This window comes from Scomber scombrus, chromosome 5 (assembly GCF_963691925.1).
Source record: "Scomber scombrus chromosome 5, fScoSco1.1, whole genome shotgun sequence".
NCBI classification, from domain to species: Eukaryota; Metazoa; Chordata; class Actinopteri; order Scombriformes; family Scombridae; genus Scomber; species Scomber scombrus.
Window position 1 is genome coordinate 4,256,511 of NC_084974.1, and position 11,971 is coordinate 4,268,481.

General features: G+C 38.9%; 1 protein-coding gene across 2 annotated transcripts in view; it reads right to left on the bottom strand.

The window, feature by feature from the left end:
• Nucleotides 1-5,038, bottom strand: part of snx19b (sorting nexin 19b) — a 51,025-nt gene extending 45,987 nt beyond the window's left edge. For both annotated transcript variants that reach the window (XR_009925191.1, XM_062419767.1), the window contains exons 1-6: nt 4,774-5,038; nt 4,367-4,561; nt 1,733-2,965; nt 802-970; nt 598-698; nt 386-505 (exon numbers count right to left, since the gene is read on the bottom strand). Coding sequence is in view for 1 of the 2 variants with exons in the window: in XM_062419767.1 (XP_062275751.1) it covers nt 386-505; nt 598-698; nt 802-970; nt 1,733-2,965; nt 4,367-4,561; nt 4,774-4,977 (2,022 nt within the window). In the remaining variant the exon portion in view is untranslated. The remainder of the gene's footprint in view (nt 1-385; nt 506-597; nt 699-801; nt 971-1,732; nt 2,966-4,366; nt 4,562-4,773) is intronic.
• Between the last annotated feature and the right edge of the window lie 6,933 nt (nt 5,039-11,971).

Consider the following 11,971-nt stretch of genomic DNA (forward strand, 5'->3'; position numbering starts at 1 on the left):
CAAACACACATAATCGGTACATTTCAAACTCACTACGAACGCAATAGAAGTTCAACTTTATTTTTCTTTATCTTTTATTTCTTCTCATTACCACGTTTAACTATGATTGGCATACCTGTTTCACTGCTTTGAAAGTTCAGTGATGTGACCAGCTGAGAGAATATTAAATAAACACCACACCCAATAACCTGACTTTCACTTTTACCAAGCTTGTTTTCATTTTGCACTGCTACACATACATGAACAAAATAGCAGGTGCGCATTAACACACCCATTGATTCCAGAGACATACCACCCTGCGCTTGTTGTTTCACTTCGGCGGTTAAAAATAGGGTGTACTCCTTTTTTATTCAGTTGTACCATAATGAAATAATGAGGTTCAAACCTTGTCAATGCGTGACACAATAAAAGGTTTCTTGACGAAGGCAATCCTGGCATCTGTATTGAGAGCCAGAAACTCCTGCATCTCTTCACTGTTGGCTATTTCAGGGATGGCACACAGTTGCTGGAAAAGAAGACAGAATGCCGGTTTAAAACTTGAATGATCAAAAACGACATAAATTGTTACATTTTATGTGGAAATAGCAGTCCACCAACCTTTAGAAAGGTCTCCAGCAATCCTTTCCTGGCCTCTATCTTGTCACTGTCCATGTTTCCAAATGGCATGTCTGGAAATATTTTCTTTGGACCTTTCACACCTTGACAAAAGGAGATGATTACAATATAATAAAATAAAATGTAGAGTCAAATACCAAACATAAATCAAACATGTATCTTGTTACAGAGCTCCCTCCATCCTACCTTTGATGAGTTTCCGTAGTTCTGCTTTCTCTTCCAGACGCGTTTGCAGGTTAAGAAACTCGCTGTATCGTCTGTTGACCATGTGATAGGCCACTGGCTGAATGGGTAATGGATTCTCACAGTCCGACTGGATGCTCCCTGGGGTCTCGCAACACATCGCTGTCTCATACTGAAAACCATCACAACAAAGTGTAAGGCTCACCATGTTTTCCCGGTCCTGTCTTATTGATATTTTGTGTAACATATTGTTTGTGTAAGTTATTGCCTTAACTAATTATACTAATATCTACGTACTTTAAGCTACTGCCAGTTAATATATTGTAGTTCAACGTTACCAGTTCATGCCAAGCAGTAACAGTTTTATTCTTGAAAACTGGGACACAATAAAAGACAAAAAACAATTCTTGATTCAAACCAACTGTAAAAAAATGAATGATTAAATGTGTCATATTAAAACTAAATTCTAGTATGAATGATTTTTCCTTTTCAGTTTAAAATGTAATTCTGACTATCTGACAATTTGACTATTTTGACTACAATAAAAAGTTATTCTCTTTTATAGTCGCACTTCAGATAATGTAAATATCAAAATTACAATTACAATAGAAATGTTCATTAAAAGGGGAAATTCAAAAGAGCTAAGCTACATCTCATTTACATGAGTAAAAATGTAGTTTCCAATTCTCTAAACTGAGTGAAAGTAGCAAACATGCAAAAACATTAGCATTATGGCAAAGTAGCCTCACTGCATCTAATAATGCTAGGCCAACCTTAGAAAGAGTATTATTATTTCTGCCCTTACACTGGGTACAATACATAAATATTTTTGATATATTTTTCTACTGTTTAGTAGTGGAAAATGTACAGTATGAACATACACATGAACAAGAACCTGAACAATGAACTGAGGGTGATTACATCATTTCCTTACTTTGATGGTGTAAAGAGTGTAGGGGTGCGAGCCGGTGCCACGGTGTTCCTTAGCTGTGATGGTGCCAGTGATGCGAAGGTTCTGGATGATGACCGGTCCATCAGGGCTGCTGAGAGGCTCAAAACTGAATGCTGCCATGGGGGAAGTGCTCTGCGATGGACTGACAATAGTCAGCTCATTGGGGTTCCCGAGCCCAGTCGGTTCCACACCCAGAGGAAGGTCTTTGGCTGGGTTTGCTGAAGAGGAACTACCCTCCCTCTCCATGTTTTGAAGGCTGCTGATACCAGGAGTCCCCTCTGCTGTCCCTTCCACTGAAGAGCTGCAGCCATTCAGATGCTCTGCTGGTTCTGAATTCACCAGGACTTTAGGGCAAGAGCCATCCACTGGACTACTGCAAATGTCCTCCAAGTCAATGCCGCTCTTGTTTTCAACAGATGAGGCACATTCCTTCTGTCTGTCATACAGGCTCTCCTCTTGGCCTATCATGACGAGGGAATCAGTGGAACTCTGTTTATAATCAGCCGATGGAGAATCCAGGTCAGAGTCATTTTCCTGGTAAAATGGGTTTGACTTGCTTCCTCTCATGTAATGCCTTAGAAAGGGTTGAGCAGGTTCTTCCTCTTCGATGTTCTGTGGACAGTCCACCTCTTCTGAGTCAATCACGTCATAGGCAGCAAATTCTGGTATGACCGTCTCTGCATCGTTAAATGTTTCGGTCTCCACTTTCGGTGAGAGGACTTCAGTATTCTTTTGACTCACACAGGAAGTCTGTTGTTGTGGAGGGAGATCTGTTTCAGCAGGCGGAGGTGGCAGAGGCGGTGCTGAAGTCGGTGGCTCTGCTGTGATCGTCTCCTGTAGTTTGCTGGACCTGCCGAATATTTCGATCATGAGAAGGTTTAACCAGTCAGGGTCGGACAGCTTGTCAATGAGAGGGAGCATGACGTTACATGTGATGAGCTCCCCGACAACGAAGCGTCCGGTGCGGGTCTCTAAATGGGGCGACGGCACCAAAACATGCAGCAGCATATCCACCAGTGCTCTGGTGTAGTTGACTTCCTCTGCCTCGCTGGTCATGGCAGGATGAGGTGTGGTAGTCCTGGAATACGCCTTCCACAACTGCTCACTCTCACCGCTCCACTTCTGAGGCATCTGTTGCTCGGTCACCAGCTCCTTGGCTCTCAGGTAGTCCTGCAGGTGGCAGCCAAACAGGTTCAGGATCCTCTGGGTCAGCTCCTGCAGCCATGAAAAAAGTTACACATCCATAAAACACCCTCAAATGGTTTTCAAATTCTAAATCTTAATCCACTTCTTTCACAATAAGTGAAATACTTTAAGGCAAAACATATTAAAATGTCATAGCCAGTGTTACATTTCCCATTAAAAAAAGAAAGAAATCAAGGCTCAGCAGCTCATGTTGCAATATCCACTTTGGCTAGTTTTTAGCTACAATACTCCCTACAATGGAGAGTGTATTGCTACATTTATTACCACTCATTAATACTCTTTATGGCTTTATATATCTTGTAATTGCAGGAAAACAAATCTATTGTTTTATGATTGTTTATGTCATAGATTGTCAAGTTGGAAGTTGGAGTTTGTCATTTTAGAGAGTGTCGGCATGCTGCATATCGCTCCTTGTTGCATAGGCATTTAAGCAAGGATCATAGGTGGAAACACGTTAACTGACGCCATGTAGTTTGTAGCACTCACTTTTGAGGAGAGGACTGTCCACGTCTGAAAAGCAGGCATAGCTCCTACTTCACTTCACTTGCAGAATGCATGCATGAGACTAAAGTTTTTCTCATGTGTATAACATTTAAGAAATCAGGTCACCGTGGAAGGTCGACCAGAACTCGGTGGCTTTAAGTGCAGGTGAACACAGCGAGGCTCAATACAAATGCCCACACTTCACCACACTTGCAAACTTGTGAACTTTGTGGGCAAGTTTCCAGAAAGTCTGAGAGTGCTGCAGTCCACAAGGGGCCTCAATTGAACTTTCAGACTTCCGCTTGGGGTGCAGACTTCACCAGACATTGCTCGGAAAATGACCCATAATACTGCAGCAATAAGCTACAAAGTTAAGATGTAAAAAAAATACTAATTATTATCAATTATTAAAAAAACTATCATAATAATATTAACAATAATAGACTATGTTATATATTTAGTTTTGATGACATATGCTTTTTTCATTTTTGTTGTATAAATTAACTGATGTACTGAGGTACACATAGAATGCTTTGTTTATTATAACCTGCTTAATTAGAAGGTTAGTTTTGGCCATTTAGCTCACTGTGAGGATTTCATGTGAATATAATATTAGCAGTGTTTAAAAGCTCATGTAAAGGGAAAATCTCACTGAGCATTCATTCAGTAGACCCACACATATCAAAACGGTTAAAAAGCCTTTCAGAAAAACAGTTTGAAATGAGTTACGGGGTCAGGAATCTCAATTTATCTCCATGGAAACCGTCTCAGAGCACCTCGTTATCCCCTTGTGGCCCCGCACCCATGCAGACTTAATGTGAGTCTAGAGGGTTGACATTTGGTTTCAGCCTGAATGTCTGCTTCAGTTTGGATTTACAGTACTTGTCATATGAACTCCTGACCCTCATGTCCTCTAAATCATAGTACCTTTCTGTCCAGCCGTCTTGCACGCATTTTAAGCTCCATGGCCATAAAGATCATGGCCTCTTGAACTTCCATTTCAAACGCACTCTCAGAGGACACCGTTGAGTACCAGGAGGAGACAAAGTCCCGGATGATTTTCCTCACTGTGTTGTGGATCTCTTGGTCCAAGTCATCCTCATCCTCCACAGTGGGTGGAACCTAGAATTTAAGAATTGACATAAAAGGAGTGTAAGTGAAGTGATACTGGAGCTAAATATGGGCCCCTGTTTTCCAAAAGCATTTTCAAGACAAAGATTATCTTAGCCCAGTAAATCAAATAAAACTGTTATTGTTACATGTTATAAACATGTCTACAAATAAAAAGTGAAACCTGCACTAGAGCTGTAAAGTAAAGTTATGTGTACATATACCTCCTCCAGTGTGATAAACCTCTCCAGGTGAACCACACTGTTGGACTCCAGGACAGCCTGTGAGCCGAGCCAGCCGCCGAGCACCACCAGCAGGCTGGTGAACACACACAGCAGCCAGATGTTGACAAGCAGGTGGAACAGCACCAGCCATGCCAGTACCACACCAAATCCCAACAAGCTCCTCTGTCCCAGCACCTCAGCCATGGCGCTTGCAGGGGTTACCGTCTGGCTCGTCACCCTCCGGAAGAGATGTGGGGATCACACATGCCGGGGCAACATCACACCTTAAAAAAAAACAACAGATTAGGCGAACATTTAACACAGAATGACATGATCAAAACGAATTAAACAGGAGGACTGAGTGGTCAGATTAACCAGCTAGGTGGGACTGGAGCAAGCTGTCAGGCTCCTTTACTCACACTTTTTTTGTATGTATCCTGTCACTGCAATCACCCATCAAAAACAGTCAATTATGCTCCAATATTCAGTATTCAACTTAGACAAGTGTGATGCAGGAACTTGAAGCCCTCCAGTGCACTAACACTGAGAATGGACTTCACAGTGAAGAAGAAGACATCTCGTGAGCAGCTATTAAACTTCTGAGATCAATTCTATTTACATATTTATAGATATTCTGGAGAAGCAGATGCCATTTTAAGGATCTGAATGTGGCAATTATAGATGTTTTTTTTACTACATAAAAACACATTACTGTTCCAAGCAGAGTATTTTTTTGTGTGTAGAGGGGGTCTTTAAGCTAACAATATATATAAAGAAATATGCAACATAAACACAATATCAACTTAAGTAGTAAAGGTCTTGAAAAGCATATTCACTATTGTTAAAAAAACATAGCAAAATGTGAGTCTGTGGTTGACCTCACTGATAGTAAACACTTCATTTCATTATCATGGACACCATTAGCAAAGCGAAGGCATATTAAAGCGAGCTGCTAACGTTGATTTTTCGGCGGTAAACGAGCCTTCCAGTTGCTATATCTGTGTTTATTTATCTGAATGCTCTCATAGCACGACCACACCTCGGTAATGACTAACGTTAACACCGTATACCGTTATCTGCTCTGGGAGAGAAACTGCGACACCAAACCCCGTTCGGAAATTTGACAATTTACGGTTTATTTGTTGACAAACACGAATGTGGTTTTAACATCTCTACCGGATACAACACATACAACACTACATATTTTAGTCATTCGGACTTCAGTGCTTATTTTCAACACAATGCCTACTTTGTGGTTAAACATGACTTCAACCGTCTCCACCCATCACGGTTCATTAGTAACGGAGGAAAACTTAGCTTACAATCACGGGCGGGGTGCTGATAGAAGTCCAAATACTGACGACAGAACTGCTTATTGGTGTATCACAAGTATGCCGAAATGAAGAAAAGCCTCTAGAGATATGTCCATATTAAGTCAACTGTACCCTGCGACTGTTATTTTTTGTCAAAAACACAAATCAGCCTTAAATTGATCATTTTGTGGTGGGAGTTTCGTAGAGCTACACTAGTAGGACCCAGAAGCTCAAAAATCAACAGCTGCGACGTTACAGTAGGCTTCACCTGCACAGTGTAACATACAGAGGGGATCATTTTCACTATAAATGTTTACCTACATCATTAAAATAGAAAAATATGTCACCTGCACCAGCTGTCATGGCACTCAATGGGAGTTCTCGTGAGCTGTTGTTTACTTCCCGTATCGTGACGTATGTTCAAAGGCTCCTACGCACTCTTTTTTACAAAAAACAACTTTATTTACACAATGTTAACTAGTGACTGTGGTATTGATTTAATGAGACACAAATAAGCCAGAAATACTCATTAACACTCCAACTTTCACACTGTGAAGATTTTGGGGCATTCCAGTTGAATTTTCCGTCTGGTTACTCGGAAATTCCAACTTCCGAGTACAAATGTCACGTACCATAAGGTCATACCAAAAAAGTCTGACCTAAGTACAGTCTCAAAAAAATTAAAAGGAGTGGTAACAGAAAGAAAAGAAAGGGTAACATTTAGCCTATATTCACAATAACTGAATTAACTGGATAACCCCCGTGCCATTTTTATAAGAGACAACCTCAACCTTACAGAAAACAAATCCTGGGTAATAACCTTGTTTTTTCCAGTCTATACCAAACCTTTTTATTGCTTTTTAACAGCGCAACAATTAGACCAACATGAACATGAACAATGGCTAGATGAAAAAAAATTGAAATCAACATCTGACTTCATATCACTTTAAATATAGAGATAAAATAACTAATGATTATAAGGATTCAGTAAGTGTTGACAGTGTTGGCTGGATTCATTGGATATGAGGGACTCCACATGATAAGGTGTTGAACAGCTTCTTAATGTGGATGGTCACTTAATATAAGAAGTCTTTCTAAATTTAATTTACTAGTTACATCAAACAAACGGGGTGCACTAGTTGTTTTTTTTTTAGAAACTGTAAAACTGATGATTTATTTATAGGTACATTTAACAATGTAATATATTCTTACGAGATATCAACATTGCTGAGTGAAAATGCTAAATATATCAAAAACAACACAAGTTGTGGCTCTTCCCCTAGGAGTTTTTGGTCATTCCTATATGGAAAGGTGAACTGGCATAAAAAATGGTTAACTGGGTATAATACTGTGTAGTTATAAAAAAGAAAGTTTCTTTTAGAAGTTTGCACTTGATATATCCAGCAAAACATTGGACATTTGGAATGAATATTGAATATTCTTGTTGAGAGAGGCCTTCATTCAATAACTGATTCATGAACTTATTGTGCTTTGTTAGCCGATGAGCTGGTGATACTTCTGATGACGCTCTGGAGGCAGAGACAATCAAACAAAACCTGCAGTTGGTCCAACATTCACTGGTGGAGTTACGCCAGGCTGCTACAGCTTAGCTTGGCTTCTTGACATTAAAGCCACTACATGTTGAATTTGAAATTCCTGATTTGGCACCCCCTGGTGGACAACGAGATGAATGGGCTGAAAGCTTCTCATAGACTGTACCAACCTTCACAGGAATTGTCTCATCGTTCTGTTAACAAAAACATGTGCCACCATAATAAACATTTTTTAAATATCATAATCGCATGCAAATCCTATATATAGCAACAACAAAATATGTAAATACTGTAAGTGGTTAAAAAGTCAGTGAGTTACTCAATCTAAACAGTTTTGTGGCAAAACGTCATGTTACAGTAATATATGTTAGATGTATTTGGGTTCCACTAGTGCCCAAGTAGGTTCTTGTATTTATGTATTTTCATTTTCTCTCCTACCGTTGTCCCGGAAACACACTGTAGTACATTGGAATTGTACCAACATGTGGAATATATCTAATACAGTATATCCTTTTAGATTTGTAAGTGGGGGCACAGGGAGGAGGGACTCGCTGATTCCCAGTCTGTCTTTCTGTTTTGGAATCCTTCATCTTATCTCCAGATGCAAATAGTCTAAAAGACATTATAACCAACGTTGCACAAGATATTAATGAGCTGTGTAAAATCCGATATGACAAAATCAGGCAAATACCATTTCAGTTTAAGGTTTTATTGTTTCACTGAAGTGACTCAAATCCAGTAACTGCACAGTGTGGGGTTGGTGACTGTGTTGGAAAAGCAGCCTCTCACATACCAACAGAAATACTTTAACTTTCCATAGTTCCATAGAACATAAAAAATGTTGGCTATACACTAAATAAATATCTAATTCAGATGATCATTGGATTGAATCTGATATATTACCAGAATCCTCTTGTAGCACAGAGCATGACTTTCTCTAATTAAGGGTTTTGATATTCAGTTTGCTTCTGTGTCCGTGCGCTCCTCCCCAGTCCACTTTTCTCTCCACACCTTCGCATTAGGATCGTTAGCCCTGCCTTGTCCTCATTGTTTTCCCCCACTCTTCATTCCTGTCCTGTATCAGTCTCATCAGGGGCAGGTTTCAGAAAGCAGGTTTAGTGAACATTCTGAGTTAGTTGACTCAGAGTTCAAGGAAACTATGTTTTTTTGGTTTCACAAAGCCAGTTCAGCTTAACTCTGAGTCAGTTACCCTGGCAACATACTCCGTGAAACTAACCCACATGGTGTGTCCTTTTCTTAGAGCCAGTTAATATTGAAACACAAATATGAAGCAGAAATCTCTGTCAGAGGATGATCAGACCCCGCTGGGATGTTTTATCATTCTTTGATTTTCTGTTTGAGTGTTTCCGTTTTTCTGTACAATCAATCATTTACCTGAACAAGATTCTCAGCCCTCGTATCATCTGTATGACACATCGTTTCGTCGCACTGAAATGTTTATACTTTAGTAGTGTTGTATGATAAAGGCACTTAGGTGTTGCTTTCAAATAGACAATATTAAATACTGGCAGTACTGGGATGGCTGAAAAATTGACTTTCTTTTTTGCTTAGAAGATTTCACCAACTACTGAAATATATCACATGTTGAATGTAGCCACTGAATGCTGTTTAACGAGGGCAGGCTAAACAACATCACAGCTGCTTGTAATGAAATTATACCATAATTGTTTCAGCTATATTTTTATATTTCATCTTCAGTTGCTGCCAAGTATGCCTGCGTTTTGTACCTGTTGGGGTCTGCATGAATATTAAATGTGCCACGCACGTACATACACAGAATATAAATGTCAAGAAAAAAAGTTTCTTTTTTTTCTCATGTGTCCTTGTAATAATCAACTCCCAGTCTACCCTTGTTTAGTCTGTCCTGTTGGCAAAGGATCCAGTCTTTGCTGTATCAGTTTCTGTTTAAGTTTCATCGAGTCTTTGTTCTGCACTGCATTTTTTGTATGCACATCACAGGATTGAGGACATTTATTTTTCTGCAGCCTTGCTTTTGCTTCAGTCATGTTATGTTATTTGCCTCAGTCATGCTAACACCATAATAACAACATGTCCATATTAAGATAACAACACATACAGGCAGGTTGGGCAGCTAGCTAATTATATTGTACATGTAGATTTAAAAAAAAAAAAAAAGTAAATAAATAATAGTATAATTGTATTAAACAGAAATAGCTCATTTTGAAATAATCATGTTACAGTATATACCGGATGCACTGTAACACTTAATATTCCAAAAAAGAGACTCTTGACCACAGATTTGAAGCTTGGCTTGGACTTGCATAAAATGATTTGTGAATATCTCTGGCCTGCACACACTAAACAATATTAAAATACAAAGTAACTTGTACTTGGAGTAGTTTGTTAACCAAGTACTTATAATTATATTTTTTACTTGAGTAATTGGAGTGATTGTTCTTTTACTTGAGTAAACATTTTCAGTACTCTACCCATTGCATTGTATTTTACCATCATACAGTAAGTAGGGCGATGTTTGTTTCTCAGTCAGAAAAATCTTCATGTGTTTAAAATTTCTCACGCTGATGGCATTGCACACCCTGACCTCTAAAACCACACACAAAAAACTAAAGTGGCACACTGAAACCTGCAAAGCAATTGAATAACCGGTTTAGAAAAATATGCCTCAACAACAACATCTTAGTATCAGAGAAAAAGAAACTATAATTCTTTGATGCTTCTTACAAAGAGAGATTTGAAGACTCCACATTCATACAGACAGATTCAGACAGATGCATATCTTTGTTCTGGAGAAGCTTTAATCTGGCTTTTTCCAAAGCTCAAAAATGTGGCAGCTAGTTCCTCCAAAGCTCACTGCTTAACACTGTATGGGCACACTAACATGAACATAAAGACTTACAAAGGTGCTAACAAACAGAACTTTCAACTTAGTCCCAGGTGTTCAGTCTTTATGCAAAGCTAAAACCATCCAGCTTCATACTTTACACATGAGAGTTTATGCTTTGATGCTGGACCCCAGAAATGCTAGATAGATAGATTGATAGATAGATAGATAGATAGATAGATAGATAGATAGATAGATAGATAGATAGATAGATAGATAGATAGATAGATAGATAGATAGATAGATAGATAGATAGATAGATAGATAGATAGATAGATAGATAGATAGATAGATAGATAGATAGATAGATAGATAGATAGATAGATAGATAGATACTTTATTGATCCCATTGGGAAATTCAGGTATCTCGCAGCTCACAGTCCATACATACATTCACACATTCATAACACTACACATAGATACATACACAACAAAAGACAAACAGATAATAACCAACCACTAAGTTAAAATCTTAAAATCTTAAAAGCCTAGTGGGGAAGCCTTTAACCTGGCTCACTCCAAAGCTCAAAAAAATGTGCCAGCTAGATGCTCCAAAGCTTGCTTGGGGGGGTCCAAACTAATAGTTTTAAAAAGATAGTTCAGTATTATTTTTGACAGAGTGAGAAATAGCAGCGTGGCGTGAGTGCATGAGAAAACAGTCATTTGTGTGACTCTCACTCTGATTGCGTGAGAGTTGACAGCTCTGATTAATAATACAAACCAAAAAAATGGAATATAGCAGCTTTAACTTGAGGTCCACATGGTAGTATATCCAGGATAAAGTAAATGATGAAGACAGTGAGATGCAGCTGAAGACTCTGAATATTTGTTCAATAATTGGACCAAGAGTTACTACTTCCACAGTCAATAATTACCCTCATACTCTCCAAAACTCAGCAAACTCAACTTTATAACTTATTAAATGTCTGCCTGATTTCTTATAAAGTGTTGTAAGAACACCTCACATAGCCACACTAGTTCAGTGACCTCAGTGTTTTCCATACACTGACAAAAAAGTGAAATAAAACCTGCCCCTTGACTTCCAACAATGCTGTGTTCAGCTATAAATAACCTATATATTGCAGGTAAATGCCCTCGAGTCCTCGGCTGAAAAAGCAACCAAGCAGTTCAGGTCCGAATCGAGCTTTCACACAAGTCAAAACTCCACTGGAAATACAGACATTTTCTGCTCCTCAAAGTTTTCAACAGGTAAAAGTTTTCTTTAGTTCTTGGTCTTTACAATCCTTTGTTCATTTAAATTCTATATTTCCTCATGTACCATCCATCTCCCATAATGGTGATTTATCAACATTTAATTCAAGAAAATGACAAAGCTACTTCTCAGTATGTAGGGAAAATGAAACTTGGTTTTTGTTTCCTCCTACCTTTTGGTTTCATTTATACTGCACAGCTTATAAAAAGCTGCCTCTATGCTGTGGAACACAGAA